At 49.4% G+C, this 18,242-nt stretch overlaps 1 protein-coding gene across 1 annotated transcript in view; it reads left to right on the top strand.

The window, feature by feature from the left end:
* The window catches only part of ZNF618 (zinc finger protein 618), a gene marked incomplete at its 3' end in the record, with an annotated part of 151,924 nt that extends 138,367 nt beyond the window's left edge, over positions 1-13,557 (top strand). The window contains 3 exon segments of the mRNA XM_080940139.1: positions 1,096-1,173; positions 10,468-10,569; positions 12,041-13,557. Coding sequence (XP_080796265.1) covers positions 1,096-1,173; positions 10,468-10,569; positions 12,041-13,557 — 1,697 coding nt within the window.
* Between the last annotated feature and the right edge of the window lie 4,685 nt (positions 13,558-18,242).

The following is an 18,242-nucleotide window of genomic DNA, read 5'->3' as shown; positions in this document are numbered from 1 at the left end:
TCACCCACCTTTCCTCACAGACTGTGTGCCCACCGAGGTGCTCCCGAGGTGCTCCCAAGGTGCTTCCTTCACTTCCCTGGCTCGCCAGCTGTGATGACTTCACAGCCCCAGGACTGAAAAAAAAAAAAAAGCACTTAGCTAAATTGTTTCTCTTTTGCAGAAACTGCAAGTCCCCTGATTTCCAACCCTTTCCCTCTCCTGCAGAGTAAGTGATGGTCCTCCTGGGGGGTTGAAGATGGCAAGGCAGGACAGAGAATGACTCTGCTGGCCTCCCTGAGGTATAGACAGGCCTTGGGCTGCCCTCAGGGAAACACCCAGTAATAACCCAGGGAAGCTGCTCAGGGCCCCGGAGGGTGGAGAGGTGTCCACAGGTAGATAGAACCCTGAGCACACAGGAGGGGAACAGGTTAAACACCTCTGGTTATCCAGACAGCCTCAGGACTTCTCTTCCGAGCCACCTTCCTTCCTCTCTTTCCCTCCCTTTCTACCTAACAATTTTGTCTTTCTTTCCTCTAACCGCCGCCCTCTTCTTTGCCAGGCACCAGTGCAAGTCTTGGATACTCTGAGCTTTTGGTATAGCTGCAGTCCGTTCTGCTCAGCCCATGTTCCTGCTCCCCCAGTCATACCCACTGTCTCACTTCCCTCTCCTTCTGTTCCTCTCATTGCTTCCCCCTTCTGTTGTGAGTTTCCTTGTCCATCTGTGCTTCCGTTCATTTGTCCCCTCCGTGAGCAGTGACCCTCGTGTGGTCCCATGCACGGTTAAGCCGTACATCCCAAGGGACAGAGTCTGTTTCCTGGGAGCTCTTGGTGCCTGGATGTTGTGTTTCCCATGTGCTCAGAACGGTGCCTGCCACGGAGTCAGCACCCAGTAAGAGCCGCAAACCCATTGAGTTAGCATCCTGTATCTGTGGCTTCCCCTCTCTGTGCTTCTGCCTCTCCCCAGCCTTTCTGTCTCCAGGCTAGTGACAGGCCAGTGGACAGGCTGGGCCCAGGGCCCCAGTATGCACCTGGATCCCCACCTTCAGAGCTGCCCGCAGCCCGGTGTCAGGGTTCCTGAGTGTGGGCCACCTGTCACATGCACACCTGTCTCTCCAGAACCTTACACGTGCGGCGCCTGTGGGATCCAGTTTCAGTTCTACGGCAACCTGCTGGAGCACATGCAGTCCCATGCAGGTAAGAGTCCAGCAGAGCCTGCCCAGAGCCCCCTTCCCCTCCCGCTCATAACCAAACACACACACACACACACACACACACACACACACACACACACACACATCTCCTGGGCACTTTCCGGGAATTTCGCCTTCTGAGCCCCAGCCAGCCAGTCCTTCATCACTGGCTAGTCTGAATTGTGATGTCTCTATCTCCTGGTGGTTTGGGGAGGAGGGAGGAAGATGAGCTTCCCTGATGTTGCAAACTGGAGCTCGGGAAGGAATTAGCAGGGAGGAGGTTGGGGCAGCGAGAGAGTCCGTGGGCTGCTAGGGCTGGGACTGCTGTCCCTCACAGGTTCATCCGTGCATCATCACCTTCCTGAACCCACCCTTACCCTTGCCATTACATGGCCACTGTGCAGCACGGGTGCTCAGCCTTCCAGCAGACATTCGTCACACTGGCACCAGCCTCTGGTCTAAATCCTGCTTAGGCAGAATTACCATGTGTCCATAGGGAGAATCCCCTGGCCCCAGCATTTCCACAGACAGTTCCTATGCAGCCACACAGCCATTGCAAAAATCCCAGCTGGGACCTCCCATGTGGGTACTCAAGAGATCAGGTCCCTGCCCTTTGACAGAGGCTTTCTTCTCTGACTGGTAAGTGTGGGGAGAGGCAAGGGACTACAGAAGTGACACAGATTCTAAATGCTGTCTCCGTTGGCACATGACCATCCTAAGTCTGTGGCGGAAGGTGGCTCAGAGCCTCTGTCCAGGAACAGCCCAACACTTTGCAAAAGGGACTGTGCATCTGGGCAGAGGGGCATCTAGTACCTGTCTATCCAGTCAGTCCCTCTAGGCATTCGAAATAACATGTGAAATGGGGTGGTGACACACACCTATTCTCTCAGCCCCTGGGAACCTGAGACCGGAGGACCACAAATTTAAGGCCGTCCTTGGTGACACAGGCCTCGTTTCAAAAGATCAAGGGAGACAAAAGAAATAATGTATGAAGTGTGTGTGGCGTGTGATGGGGCTGAGTAGTTGGCACGGCTGTTATCGTTTGTGTCCCCTGAGGCTTACAAACCTGTCAGGTAGTCCTCCAGACTGAGCCTGACCAGCACAACTGTCCAGGTTGTCTCAGCCACTGTTCCGTAGCTCTGAAGAGGCGCCATGACCACAGCGCCTCTTACAAGATTTAACTGGGGCCGGCTTACAGTTTCAGCAGTTTAGTCAGTCCTCTTCATGGTAGGGAACAGTGGCTCGCAGGCAAATATGATGCTGGAGAAGGAGCTGAGAGTTCTGCACCCAGATTCACAGGCAGCAGGACGAGAGAAATACTAGGTCTAGCTTTGAAACCCCAACACCCACCTCCAGTGACACGCTTTCTTCCACAAGGCCACACCTACTGCCACACTTCCTAATCCTTGTCACGTAGTACCACTCACTAATGACCAAGCATTCAAGCATATAAAACTATGGGGGCCGTCCTTATTCAAACACCACATTCCCCTCCCTGGAATCCCGCATCCCCCCATAGGCGTGCAGGCTTATCCTGAAACAAAACTGCCTTCAGTTCATCTTCAAGAATCCTCCTAGCTGATCACAGTCTTCAGAAGTCCAAAGCTCAGAGTCTCTTGTGTCCTTGACTCTAAAGCCGGAACGTGGTCAAAGCTGTCAAGTTCTGCTGCTTGTTGAAGCTGGAACATGACCCCCTTGTTCAGTTACATCTGTACTAGCTTTCTGTTGTTGACTGGTTTCCTTCATTGCTTAATCTTTTCTTTAATTCCTTTGCACAAGTTGGAAGCTTGGATGGGTAAGGTCTTACCCTGACGTTACCACTTCCTTTATTCATTTAGCTTCGGGTGTTTCTGTCTTTGTTTTGTTTTTTTTTTAAAAAAAAAAAAACAAAAACAAAAAAACTTTTTATGTCTTTGAATACAGGACATAGCTCCATTACACTTCCTGGTCTGCTTTTCTCTTCAAACTGTACATTTTGTATTTTCTCATAATAAGCTTGCTTCTTTTCATAGTAGAGCTGTATAAGGGTGGCCACTAAGAACCATGGTCAAGGAGAAAAAGTAACCATATTCGTTGCCAAAGTATCACACAAAAAAAAAATGGTCTCTAGGCTGTGTGTAATATTCCTTTCCCTGTCAGGTCAGGCCTGTCACATGAATACCGCACTCCCGGTATCAACTCCATCTTCGTCAGTTTCTGTTATTGTGAAGAGACACCATGACCACAGCAGCTCTTATTAAAGAAAACATTTAATTGAAGCCTTGCTTATAATTCCAGAGGTTCAGTCCATTGTCATCATGTCAGAGAGCATGGGGCCACACAACAGGCACAAGGTTCTGGTGAGGTGGCTGAGAGCTCTACATCCAGATCCACGAGTAGCAGGACGAGTCGGTAAGCCTGACTTGGACTTTTGAAACCCAAGAGTTTATGCCCAGTGACTCACTCCCCCCCACAAGGACACAGGTACCCCAATGAGAACTCAGTTTCCAATGCTTCCCAAGTCGTACCCCTCCCTACTGACTAAGCGTTCAAATACATAAGCCTATGGGAGCTGTTCATATTCAAGCCACCACACAGGGCTAGACTTCATCTTCCATCAGATAATGTGATGTGACTCCAGCCCCCATTCACTCATTTCAGAGAGTGTACTGTGCATGAGGGAGCAATTCATATTTGCCTTGGGAGAGCTTTACCCCCTTCTAAATCATTCTACAAACACAATCAAGCTTTAGAGTGGTAATCAGGACCCCCAGGGTTCTAGTTGTGCTCCCTCAGTTCCACGAGACTTTAGGTAGGAAACTGTCCCCATCTTTAAAGCAAAGACATACAGACTCCTGTGTCCTGTTGTCTTTGCCTCACAGTTCAGGTGTCTCCCATCTCCCGGTGACTCCACGATCACTCAGGGATGGTTCAAAGCATTCACACATGCCCTCATTGGAAACTTACAGCCCTGGAGGGTGGTAGCCATGGTTCCTCTCTTTGGGTCCATGCCTGGTTCCTGAGCCTTACAGCCCAGCCTCCCATAGATAATTCATATTCGTTCATACCCCCCTTCCATCTGTCTCTGTCTATCTTTGTCTCTGTTTCTCTTTTTGCCACTGTCTGTCTGTCTGTCTGTCCTCTCTTTCTCTCTCTCTCTTGCCCTCCCTTCCTCCTCCCCCTCTCTCCGTGTGTGTGTGTGTGTGTGTGTGTGTGTGTGTGTGTGTGTGTGTTCTGCAGGAAGTTGTAACTAGGTGTGAGTTTGGATATGGGTGTTCCCCCATCATTCTGGCAGATGACAGGCAGAACCATGATGACTCAAGTGTGGGCTGAGCCAGGAAGTAGCCACACTATTTCCCAGCATCTTGGCTTGTTCAGCATCGGTTGCTGAAGGGCTGCTTTGTGCTGGTCCAGCGCAGCCAGAGAATGCCTTCCTCACAATCCAGCGCAAAGCCCATCAGAATCCCAGCCAGGCTGAATCAGGATTAAAGGATTGGCTTCATGGAGGGAAATTAAGCATTGTGAGCCGCACAGTTCACAGCACCGCTGATAAAAAGGGATCAGCCTCAAGTAACACCAATCTCATTAAGGGCCTCTGGATGGTACAGGCTAATTCACACTAGTGAGCTTGCATGCTGAAGGGAACCTGTCTGCCCTGGTGACAGGTCCGGGGTAGGACTAGCAGTCATAATGCTGACTGTAGTGAATAGTAGTAGGTGCTTGCCGTGTGTTGGGTACTGGCCATGTATGTCGACGGCGGTACAAGAAACTACAAATGTGGACATTTCCATCCCCTTCATAAAGGGCTAGAAAACAGTCTCTGCCATAGCTTTTAACTATCTAGTGTCATTTCAGCTGATACTTGCTGCCACGTCTTGGTCTGAGGGTTTTACATATATTCACCATTTAATTCTCACAGTAGCTCTCTAAATGCCACATTAACTCCATCTCACAGGAAAGGATGCTAAGGAGCTGGCGGGGGCGGGGGGGGGGGCAGGAATGGCTCTTAGTGTAGTGTTTGCCCTTGAGGAATGAGAATCTGTGTTCAGTTCCCAAAACCTACGTTGAACGACTAGGCAAAGTGTAATCCTAGCCTGGAGTGGCCCAGAGAGGTGAATCCTCGGGGCTTTCTAACCAGCCAGCCTGGCCTGTCTAGCAAGATAGACACTGGTGACAGACTCTGTCAAAAAAAAAAGTAGAGGGAGTGGCCCCCTAGGGAACAATGGTCAAGATTGTTATCCGGCCTTCACGCATATTGGCATGCATGCACACACCTGTCAGATGCTCACACACATACCAAGAAAGAGGAGTCGAAGACAAAAGTGATGAAATTCACTTGTCAGGGTTATAAAATCAGTGGTAGTTAGACTGGGATTCTCACTCTGGGAATGATCTCCGTTTGGATGGCATGGCCTTTAACATTCACGTCGAAGCCGTGGTCTGCTGTGTTGGGGTCAGTGGACTTGACCCCTCTGAGCTGGGCCCTTGCAATCCTCACCAGGAGAGGTAGAGAGCTCAGTTTAGGGATGCCCAGGAGTCTTTGCAGAGAATAAATTAAATCGGTGGCTCTCTGCTTTACACCGGGGAGGTAGCCACCCCTGACTTCTGATGCCTTGAACCACTCCATGACTTTGGAATTCCTCTGTTCCACTGTAATAGTTTTTCAAACCTTTCCTCCCAAAGAGGGTGGCAAAGGTGATGGATCCAAAGACCATGAACCTAACCTGACCGTACTCCGTCACCTGTCAGAGGTACAAGTTGTGTATCCCTCTCCAGAAGTGTTTTGGTTCACACATGTCAGAGTCTGGGATATTTGAATATGTAGAGAATACATTCTAACTATTCTCATTCCTTTTCTTTCTCAGCTTCTGCCAACACCCCCCCCCCAAAGCATTTCTTCATACTTCTGCCTGGTTTATTTTGTGACATACTGAATTTAACTGCAACTGTCTGTGTGACCCTGAGTTTCGATTTATCCATTTGAATCACGGTGAGCTTAGCAGTGAACAAGCAATTGAAAATGATTAATTTCCATCTCCTAGAGTCTGTTATGGCTAATGGTGTAGTAGTTAGGGATAGGGCTGATTGTTGACAGGGACGGTCTTCTGTAGGTATAATGCAGATAACCATAGCTACTGTGAGCTCATGATTCTAATGGTTGTGACATTTTTCAGCCCTTCCCCATGTCTGTAGCTTTTACATTCTTCCTGACCCCTCTTCCTCAGTTTTCCTGAGCCTGAAGAGATATGGTACAACTTTATTCTGTTTTAGAGCTAGGCACTCAGACATCACTTTATCCTTGGTACCCTGGGCAGCCATGAATCTCTGCATCCACTTCTATTCACTGTGAAAAGGAGCTTCTCTAGTTAAGGCTGATAGTAGTTTCCATCTGTTTGTATGATGGGGTACTTTGTCATTATAGTCAGACAATAGTAATAAGTTATACCCTTGGGTCTATGGCTTCCCCAAGTATGGACTGTTGGCCTTGCTCATAGAACTACGCATGAATTCCTTCCTCTGGAGTGGGGCTCCAATTGAATCAGAGGGTGATTGGTGGATTACCCAGTAGTTGTGCCATTGCCCACAGGTGGGAGCGTTTTGCCGAGAAGGTGGATTTCATAGTTAGTAAGATTCACAGCTAGGTAAGTTCTTTGATGCCGGTTCTCTCCTAGCTGCCTGCATCACAACTCCTGGCTCTTTGCAAGTTAGCCAGGAGGGAGGTTATTTCCAGCTCGCTTTCTCTTCCTCTATTAACTGGTATTTGTAGAGTTTTCAGCAATGGTTTGTTGTTGCTTTACACAACTGTAGTTCTGATTGGCATCCAAGAGAAATGAAAAGAACCTCTGGAACCCCCTGACCAGTTCTTTTCGGGGTGCCCCACATCGGGCAACCAAGAATTGAGTATGGTGACCCACTGCTTCTAGGAGTAGCATCATCAAACTATGACAGGTGTCTCTCAGCAATCTGTATATTTTTAATTCTTACAAGATAGTAAGTTTTCATATGGCTCTTTTGTTTATCCTTGGTTTTGGTTAACTCTTATCCACCTTCTCTCCCTGATTTGCCGCCCTCGCCCTACTTAACTATTGACACCTTTAGTGTTGCCACTTTCGCCTGTGTTCTGTCCACATTCCTGAAGGCACTCCCCTACCCTACTTTCCCCTTTCTAGTCTCCAGACTACAGGGGAGGAGTACTCTAAGATAAACAGAGCTAAGGAGTGGAAGCTGAGGTTCACATATAAAAAGTCCACGTGCTGTTTTTCCCTGGGCTGGGTTATCTCACTCAGTGTAATGTTTTTCCAGTTGTCATTTACATGAAAACTTCATGATGTAATTGTTCCTTCTAGTCGCATGAGATTCCCATCGAGAATTTGTACCCCATTTCCAATATCCATTGATCAGTTGATGGACATCTAGGCTTTCATTTTTTTGCTCTTGCCCATCGAGCATGTATATACAAGTGTCTATGCAATATGATGTAAGGTCTTATGCATATAATGCCCAGGGGAAGTATAGTGGCTCATCTGGTAATGGGATTTCTAATTGTGCTGTGTTGTTTTGTTTTGAGAAACCTGATTTCCAAAGTGTCTGCACTAGTTTACTATGAAACTAGATACCTGGCACAAAATTCAACTCCAAATGGATCAAAGACATCACATAAGAACTAATTCCCCAAAACTACCAGAGAAGGAAGTAGGGAGCACCTTAAATATTTACTTTCTCAATAGGACTCACGGAAGCATGAAAAATAAGAACAATGGTAGACAAGTGGAATCTCCTGAAACTAAAAGGAGTACAGTAAAGGAAACTCAATAGAATAAAGAGGCAGCCTAAAAAATGAGAGAAAAAATGCATCTGTGTGTTGGGAAGAGGGTGTTAATGTCTAGAAAGAAACTTAAGAAACTGAATGTAAAGAAAACAAACAACTCAATTATAAGGGAGATTGTGGGATTAAGCAGAGAGTTCTCAAAAGAAGAAGCACAGATAGTTAACAAACACTTTTTTAAAGTGTACAATGTTCTTAGCCCTCAGGGAGATGCATATTAAAGCTAAGTTAAGATTTCATCTCATGGTGCTGGGGAGCCGTCTCAGTGATTTAGAGCACTGGCTGCTCTTGCATAGGACCCAGGTTTAATTCCCAGCTCCCACACAACAGTTTACAACCATCGTAACTCCAGTCCCAGGGGATCTGACACCATCTTCTGGTCTTCACAGGTACCAAACATACATGTAGTGCACAGGTATACATGAGGGAAAAGCACATACACATAAAATTTTTTTAAATGTTTAATTAAGAGAGTCTACCTCACTTCAGCCAGAATGGCTGCCATTAAGAAGACAAATGACAGTACTGGTCTCATAAAATGAATTACAGGGTCGTCTTGTTACCCAAGTTTTCTAGAAGAATTTGTGTAGAATTTATATTATTACTCGAGGTTTGTCTTGTTCTGTTTTGTTTTACAAAATCAGCCTGTGAAACTTTAAGGGTTTTGAGGTTTCTTTATGGGAAGTTACTTAACTATGAGCTATTTTTTTAATGGGCATAGGATTCAATTAATCCATTTCTTCTGGGATGATCAGTGCTTCTTTGTAGTTCTGTAGCTCGTTGAATTCACTGGGCTAAAGTTCATAATCACTTTTAGTTCTTTTCACATCTGTGGGCTCTGTACTTATGACTCTTCATTATTGATCCTAGTGATTTTTGTGCTCTGCTGAGAAGCTAATCAAGTGTATTCATCTTTACAAAGAATGGGCTTTTTGTTTTCATTGGTTTTGGTCTTTTAAAAAAATTCTTGATTCTTTGTGAATGTTACATCATGTACCCCAATCCCATTCATCTCTACATCCCTTTGTATCTACCCTCTGCCCTTATAACTCCCCCCAAAAGAAATAATAAATAAATAAATGTAAAATAGTAAATAAATAAACACTCACATACATAAATGCATACATACATACATACATAAATGCATACATATATACATAAATGCATACATACATACATATATACATACATGCATACATACATACATACATCTTGTCATGGATCACAGTGTACTCTTTTATCCACATGTCTTTACTTGCAAATTTCATTGCACTGAGTCATTGGTCTGGTTTGAAGCCTCTGGCTTCTGCTACACTATCAATACTGGATCCTCACTGGGGCCCTTCTCAGATATCCTGTGGTTGTCCTGTGTCATGGAGATCCTGCAGCTTTAGTTCTGCAAGACCAGCCTCCTTGTGCGCTCCAGCAGTTCATAGATGGAGCAGATATTGGGATGGAGAAACTCAATTGGGATGGACCAAACTCTGGATCTGGGCCTAGTAGCTGAATTTGTCAGCCCAACAGCTCTCCTGCACCCCCACCACCAGGGCAAGCTCCTAGCACTGCCCTGGCTAGCTCACTCAGTGCTGCGTCAGACAAGGGGAGAGCCAGCTCTCCTGGAATCCTGACCTCACCTGCACCGTCACTACCAGGGCCAGCTCTACTGTGCTACCTAGGCAAGGTGTAGGGCCTGCTCTCCTGACTACTGCAGCCAGTGAGGGACCAGGCCTCTGGGCCAGCTTTCCCACCTGCATGCCGTGCTACGGGCAGCAAGGGACAAGAGGGAGACATCTCTTCCTCACCCACACCAAAGCAAGGCAGGTGGAGAGCTGGGACAACTCTCTGAGGCTCACCTGTGTCCTCCCCTACCACCAGCAGCAGGGCTAGCTCTACTGTGCTGCCTGGACATGGTGTAGGGCCAGTTCTCCTGAGTGCCACAGTGAGGGGGCAGGGCCAGCTCTGCACAGACCTTGTATATCAACACAGTCCCATGAGTGGTAATATGAGCTACCGACCCTGACTGCTGCACAGCCATTGAACCAGACATGGCCCTCAGCAGGAGCATAGGCCAGGAAGGTTCTTCACATGAGGCCGTTTCTCTCCACCCTCATGTCTCCAATCCCACGCTCTCCATACTGCTCAAACCATTCCCTTCTCTCTACTTCCCATCTTCCCACCCCATGGTGGAAAGTTGTAGTGGCTTCCTCTGCAGGTGGGCAAACAAAGCCTCTGGGTGAGCACAGGGTGCCTGGGGGACTCATGTACTTGTAAGAGTCCTCTTTGTCCTAGGCTTCTCCCTATTGTTACCATAGTCCTTCCTGGAGTTGCAAGGTAGCCATACCACTGTCCTACATTGTACAGATGAGGCTTTGAAGCTCTAGTGTTGCTTTACACCTTGCTGCCCATCCTCCTCCACCCCACCCCCACTGCCCCTGCCCCCTTGCCCTTACATTGCTTTTCAGCTTGTGACCCATTGTTCCCTTTGTTCTGCAGCCGACAATGAAAACAACATCACCTCCAACCAGTCCAGATCTCCACCTGCTGCAGTGGAAGAAAAGTGGAAACCTCAGGTCCAAAGGAACAGCACCAACAACAGTAGGTCTCAGTGTGCCCAGGGTCTCTAAAAGTCCTACAACCCCACTGCATCTACACCCTGTCTCCCCACAGCATCTACACCCTGTCTCCCCACTGCATCTACACCCTGTCTCCCCACTGCATCTACACCCTGTCTCCCCACAGCATCTACACCCTGTCTCCCCACTGCATCTACACCCTGTCTCCCCACAGCATCTACACCCTGTCTCCCCACAGCATCTACACCCTGTCTCCCCACTGCATCTACACCCTGTCTCCCCACTGCATCTACACCCTGTCTCCCCACAGCATCTACACCCTGTCTCCCCACTGCATCTACACCCTGTCTCCCCACAGCATCTACACCCTGTCTCCCCACAGCATCTACACCCTGTCTCCCCACTGCATCTACACCCTGTCTCCCCACAGCATCTACACCCTGTCTCCCCACTGCATCTACACCCTGTCTCCCCACAGCATCTACACCCTGTCTCCCCACAGCATCTACACCCTGTCTCCCCACAGCATCTACACCCTGTCTCCCCACAGCATCTACACCCTGTCTCCCCACAGCATCTACACCCTGTCTCCCCACAGCATCTACACCCTGTCTCCCCACAGCATCTACACTCTGTCTCCCCACTGCATCTATACCCTGTCTCCCCACAGCATCTACACCCTGTCTCCCCACAGCATCTACACCCTGTCTCCCCACAGCATCTACACCCTGTCTCCCCACTGCATCTACACCCTGTCTCCCCACTGCATCTACACCCTGTCTCCCCACAGCATCTACACCCTGTCTCCCCACAGCATCTACACCCTGTCTCCCCACAGCATCTACACCCTGTCTCCCCACAGCATCTACACCCTGTCTCCCCACTGCATCTACACCCTGTCTCCCCACAGCATCTACACCCTGTCTCCCCACTGCATCTACACCCTGTCTCCCCACAGCATCTATACCCTGTCTCTCATTGCTAACACCTGTACTTCCTGTGAGACTGAAGATGATGCTTACTTGTAACTAGGACTCAGGCAGAAATTCTTAACTCACAAACAAGCAAAAGAAGGTCAAGAAGAAGGTGTGTGTATATGTGTGTCTGATACTCCTTAAAGCCAGAATGACAGCTAGAACCCCACGTTTACAATCCCCATAGACTCTTTTCTTGACACTAGCCCTACAACGCTTTTCTTACTGAAGATTCCTATATCATTCGTGCTGAGGAAGAGGTTGTACTCAAAGGTTTAGGTGACTCGCACATTTGGCAGGTATGTTGCATTCTTATGCCCACAGCAGGCATTATTTATCAACCGTACAACTCTATCCCCATTGTACAATTGGGAACTGGGACAGACCCCACCAATTTGTATGCAAAATAAAATCTATTTGTTATTCTTCCTGGTAGCCATTTAGGACATTGCTGTTATAGGGGTTAAGCAGCTTTGAATGCCAAATGTTAATCCTTTCTCTTTTTGGTTCCCCTGCCAGCCACAGCCATTGGTTTGACACCCAACAGTGTAATCCCGGAGAAGGAGCGGCAGAACATCGCAGAGAGGCTGCTGCGGGTCATGTGCGCTGACCTGGGTGCGCTGAGCGTGGTCAGTGGGAAGGAGTTCCTCAAGTTGGCTCAAACCTTGGTAGACAGTGGGGCTCGATATGGGGCGTTCTCGGTCACTGAGATCTTGGGCAACTTTAACACCCTGGCACTGAAGCACCTGCCGCGCATGTACAACCAGGTGAAGGTGAAGGTGACGTGCGCCCTGGGCAGCAATGCTTGCCTGGGCATCGGTGTCACATGTCACTCCCAGAGTGTGGGCCCTGACTCCTGCTACATCCTCACAGCCTACCAAGCCGAGGGTAACCACATCAAGAGCTATGTGCTGGGTGTGAAGGGCGCAGACATTCGTGACAGCGGTGACTTGGTGCATCACTGGGTGCAGAACGTGCTGTCGGAGTTTGTGATGTCAGAGATTCGGACCGTGTACGTGACAGATTGCCGGGTGAGCACGTCGGCCTTCTCCAAGGCTGGAATGTGCCTTCGCTGCTCAGCCTGTGCCTTGAACTCAGTGGTACAGAGTGTGCTGAGCAAGCGGACGCTGCAGGCCCGCAGCATGCATGAGGTCATCGAGCTGCTCAACGTGTGTGAGGACCTGGCAGGCTCTACGGGCCTAGCCAAGGAGACCTTCGGCTCTCTGGAGGAGACGTCACCACCGCCCTGCTGGAACTCAGTGACGGACTCCCTGCTGCTGGTTCATGAGCGCTACGAGCAGATCTGCGAGTTCTACAGCCGTGCCAAGAAGATGAACCTCATCCAGAGCCTCAACAAGCATTTGCTGAGCAACCTGGCCGCCATCCTGACACCCGTGAAGCAGGCGGTCATAGAACTAAGCAACGAGAGCCAGCCCACCCTGCAGCTGGTGCTCCCTACCTACGTCAGGCTAGAGAAGCTGTTCACGGCCAAGGCCAATGACGTGGGCACTGTGAGCAAGCTGTGTCATCTCTTCCTGGAAGCACTCAAGGAGAACTTCAAGGTGCACCCAGCCCACAAGGTGGCCATGATCCTGGATCCTCAGCAGAAACTTCGGCCAGTGCCACCCTACCAGCATGAGGAGATCATCAGCAAAGTGTGTGAACTTATCAACGAGGTAAAGGAGTCCTGGGCTGAGGAGGCTGACTTCGAGCCGGCTGCCAAGAAGCCCCGCTCAGCCACTGGAGAGCACCCCACAGCTCAGGTGGATGACCAGCTGGGCAAGAACGAAGTGTATGATTACCTTCAGGAACCCCTCTTTCAGGCCACTCCTGATCTCTTCCAGTACTGGTCATGCGTGACCCAAAAGCACACGAAACTGGCCAAGCTAGCTTTCTGGCTCCTGGCAGTCCCAGCTGTGGGGGCTCGAAGCGGGTGTGTAAGTATGTGTGAACAAGCACTTCTGATCAAGAGGAGGCGACTCCTCAGTCCTGAAGATATGAACAAGCTCATGTTTTTGAAATCCAACATGCTTTAAGACTCAAGAAAGACAAACAGACAAAAAGAAGGAAAACACACACAACACTGTCACAAAGAAATTTAAGTTCTAAACACTGTGGAACCTCATTGTAAATGCCCCTTGGGAACTTAAGTGCTTTTTTTTTTTTTTTTTGGTGTGTGTGTGTGTGTGTGTGTGTGTGTGTGTGTGTGGTGTAGTGTATGCACATATGTCCATACCCACACACATGGCATTGCATGGGTAAAGGGTGTGGGAAGCTCATACTCAAATGCACAGCCAGAGAACCTCCACATGCGTGCGTGCGCGCACACACACAGAGACACAAAAACAGAGACAGACACACACAAACACACAACCCTGGTGCGTGCATGCATGCCTTTCCTCAGGTGTGTGCCCTGAGTGGGGTATGTCAGGAAAGCTGAGAAACTGGGAAAGCAAGGGTGGTTTCGCTTTTCTCAGGGGCTCGAAGGACTCCATTTTCAGGTGTGCAGATTGGGAGACGCTGGGGTTGTGAACTATTCAGGCAGCTGAGGGCTGAGGTGGCTTGAACTCCCACCCCCAGCCCCGGCCCTCCCTCACCATCCCTTCATCTCCTCAGCCCATGGTGCCCATCCTCTGCCCCAGCTGCTCTGACTGATTCTCCAAACTGCGTCAGATGAACAGTTTCTGCGCTGGACTTTTTTTTCTTGTTTCACCTTCAGGGCATTAAGCTGCTGTACCTGTGACCTCCCCCTCGGATGTCCAGGGCAGCTGCCTTAGAATACACACTATCTATTTCCCCAAATCAGGAAAGGAGACTCTAGAAATATAAAGCTGATGTTCTACTTTTTAATATAAGAGAGAGAGAGAGAGAGAAACAAGACTTTCTTTTTCCAGAGACAGAGCTGACTCTACACTCTTTTGTTGTTTCCGGTGTTGTCATTTTTCACAACACATTAGCAATTTGTTTTATCTTTTGGGGGATTGGGTTTCTTTTCACATGTGATTTAGACTCTTCTGGGAGGCACTGAACGTCTGGCGTATGTTCTGGAGTCTTGTTTGTTTTCCTTGTCCCCCCCCCCCTTTTTTTTCCTATGTCACACTGTAAACTAGCTCATCTCAGTGATGGTGTTCAGGACTCACATAACCAAGATCAAGGCCGTGGTGGTGGGTCTGAAGTTGGGAGTTGGGAGGAGTCGTGGGTCCTTGGCTGTGGGGCTTGGTGGAACCATAGTAGGAAGCATGTGGCTTGAGGGGGTCCTGAATGTCATCGAGACATTCCTGCCTGTGGTAGTGTGAATGTCCACCTCTTGAATGTCTGTTACCTGTATTCCTCCTACTCACCACAGCCTGACCTCCAGTTCTGCAGGGACACTGACTAAGTCTATATTTGTGTCTGCCAGACCCACAGTCTCTCCCCCTCCCCAAATCCCAGGGGTTCTGGGAGTTTACAGCCCTCAGAGTTCCCCGCGGGCACCTGTAGTCAGGACAGTGGTGGAGCACAGTATGTTGCTGGTTGAACAGCTGGCATCCTGTAGGTGGATGTGCTTGACTAAATACTGTGAAAGGGGTTGTCAGCCCTTGCTTCTAATCCCCTTGGCCAGGAACTAATGCTTCCACACATAGTCCAGATGCCAAGAGGGGACCGTCCTTCTCTTCACAGGATGATGAACATGACAACCCATAAAGATCTTTAGCTTGGTGTCTGATCCCTCCAGAGACCACAGCTGTGGTACAGGGATGCTTACACTTCAAGCTGAGAATGGCCTCCCTTGAGGGGTTATGTGTAAAAGCACCTCTCCTACCTGGGGCTTGGACTGCCCCTTCACCTCCTCCATCATAAAGCATTACTCAACTGAAAGATACCTCGACTTCAAAAGCACTGTACCTGTAGCCCTCTCCCCTGGGTCACTGGGGCAGGAGGGGATTGAAGATGGTTTAAAGACTCAGTGGTTTCCGGTTATGCTCAAGGTTCCAGAACTCTCTCCTTGAGGCCTAAGCCCAATCTCTTCACCTTACAAGACTAACCAAGCTGTCCTGTAGAGTCTCAGACATACAAACAGATGAGAGAAGGCTGTGCCCACATTCACCCCGGCAAGCTATGGTCTCAGGAACCACCGTGCGAACCCTACTACGGCAGGGGAATGTTCTAGACTTTGCCGTCAAGGTGTCTTCAACTTGGCACTTAGCATCAGAGGAACCTCTGTCCACAGTGGAGTGATCCAGACAGAACCTGAATGTCGATCCCCCAAGAATGTAGGAATGCCTTCACACTGCCGGTGACATTCCAGGAGGTGGGGCTCTGAACTGATAATGAAGGGGACCTCCAGTCTCCCCCATCTGTTGGGAATGGGGCCATAAGCCAGCACTTGTAGCCACACTGGAAGCTGGGTGCTTAGTGCAGTCAGTGAGCAGATCCTCAGGCAGAGCTGGGCCTAAGCTGCTGTTACAGCCGATGTCATTGCAGGTACTCTCTTGGAGCATGGAATATTCTCCCTCCAGAAAGAAAATTAGTGTTGAACTCCAGGCATCCGGTCATAGGTCGTCACCTCCTATCCCGTTCATTTGCACCTTGAATCATCTGTCCTTGGGGCTTAGATTGCATCTCTAGGTTCAGCGTGAGTCCCATTTGGCCCTCAGAATCCCGTCTCTGGGCTGCCTCGTCCTCAGAGATTATAATGTGGGGTGTAGGCTATCATTTCTCTCTAGTGTCCCCAACCGGAAAAACTGTGCCCAGTGTCTGCTGTCAAATGGGCCGTCTCCACAGTAGACATCCTGCAGCCAACAGCTCAATAAATCCCAAAGATCTCCCAGGTCCAGCCACAAGACCCCGTCAACAGCATATCCAACTTACCAAATTCTAGTTCAGCCAAAGCACTGAAATAGGCTCTTTCAGTTGATCTCCAGTGGCCTGGGCTGGCCTCAGCCTTCAGAAGGATTTCGTCATCCGTCTCTTGATTCTGTGACCACTATAAGCCTCTCCATCATAGGCTATCAGGGGCTGGGACACCAGGAAGCTGGGCCATTTATAGCATACAGCCTACCCTGAGCTGTATGATTCTCTGGACTAAAATGGCCATTGCTTTAACATCCATGGACCCAAACACGGAAGTAGAAAAGAGGCGCTTCCATTAGCAAGGTTCTTCCCCAGTATGAAGTCTCTTTGTTTCACCGGTGAAGCCCAAGCCAGGGCCTACAGCTTGTTTGCCTGGGATTCAGTCACTCAAGAGGTCTCAGGTCTATGAGCAGTGGTTGTACATCAATCACATGTTCTCCGTATGGTTCTGTCCCCAACACCCTGTCCCCCTGCCAGGGATCCCCTGCATGGCTTTCAGCACCCAGGATGCAATGCGTTCTGAGTGAACACAGCTGCCTGCATCCCATTCCTAAGGCTGCCTCGCACAGGAAGCCGAGCGCTACAGCCATCACCATCCCACTTGGTGACTCTGCATTTGCGGGGTTGGCCCTTGGCTGGGGGAAAGGTGCCTGTATCCCTGTTGGAAGCGCAGCGGGTGATATTGATGAGAACTCATCTCTAGGTTTCTTAGGAAGGACCTGGACACCAGCTGTGTGGGATGGCCAAGAGTCTTTATTTCAGTTTGGCGACTTTGATCTCCTGCACTTTGAAGAAACAGAAGGATTCTACAAGGCATGTTTTCCACTGTGAAGCTGAATTTCTACTTTTGGAGCCCGTTTTGAGCAAGGTCAACTATTTTCCTGGCCTCGGGCTAGGCTTCCTGAAGAGGGTGTGGGTCCCATACACACTTACTCTGAGAACACGGGGTCACCAAGAAGTATCAAAGCTCTGTTGTAGGTGCAATGTCACCCCAAGACCTTGTCATGTCATGCTTGAAGAGGAGAACACAGGACACTCGTTACCCCGTAAGCTATGCCAGGCTCCTAGCTTCCTGGTCTTGGCGGCGGTGTGACACAGTTGTGTCTGTCACATATGTAGAAGAAGGCTTCTGGAGGGCAGAACCAAGAGAGTGATGCTCAGGCTATACCTTGGAGACAGTGCACAGGAGGCTGTTCCTCCCCTTCACTGTGGCAAACGTTTGCTAGGCCAGTTATGGCAAACCAATGATGCGGTGTTTCCTCGTGTTTCCCTCCCATCTCCCCTTTGCAGGCTCTCCAGGGGGATTTCGTGGCTGTGGTTGTTTTTCTTCCTTTCTCATTTGGGTCTGAGGATGGTGGTCTGGAGATCCCTGGCTTTGACCAAGGGAACCTGTGTTCTCTGAGCACGTATAGGCCTCACATGGAAGAGAGTGCTGCTTTAAGGTTCTACTCCCATATGGGAAGTTGACTAGCCTTGGGGTTGGCATTGGCATCACCACCCACCAAGGTCCTACCCATCCTTGGGCACCTTGACTCTTTGAACCAAAGTTCCTTAAAGGGGCAGAGCCCACCCTTGTCCTTAGGAGCCAGAATTTGCAGGCCCACTGGAAGGATGGCTCCTCCCACAATCCAGGTGCCAGAAGACTCACCTAGGACTCTTCTCCCACCCAGCTAGGGAAGGTGGCTTCCCAAACAGGGCTCGAGCTTGTGGCCTGACTTGGGCTGGGCCTGGCCAACCATGAAAGAGCAAGAGCCATGCGGCAGGGCCTTCCAGACCCCAAGTATCAGGACACCATTTTGTATAAGAACCTGAAGCAGAGATATTTTTTAAGACGCATGAATTATTCTCAGTTGTTGTCAGATCCTATCTTTTTTTTCTTTTCCCCACA

This window comes from Micromys minutus (genome assembly GCF_963924665.1).
Source record: "Micromys minutus genome assembly, chromosome: 28".
NCBI classification, from domain to species: Eukaryota; Metazoa; Chordata; class Mammalia; order Rodentia; family Muridae; genus Micromys; species Micromys minutus.
Note: the sequence above shows the minus strand (reverse complement) of the source record. Positions and strands in the feature narration are given on the sequence as shown.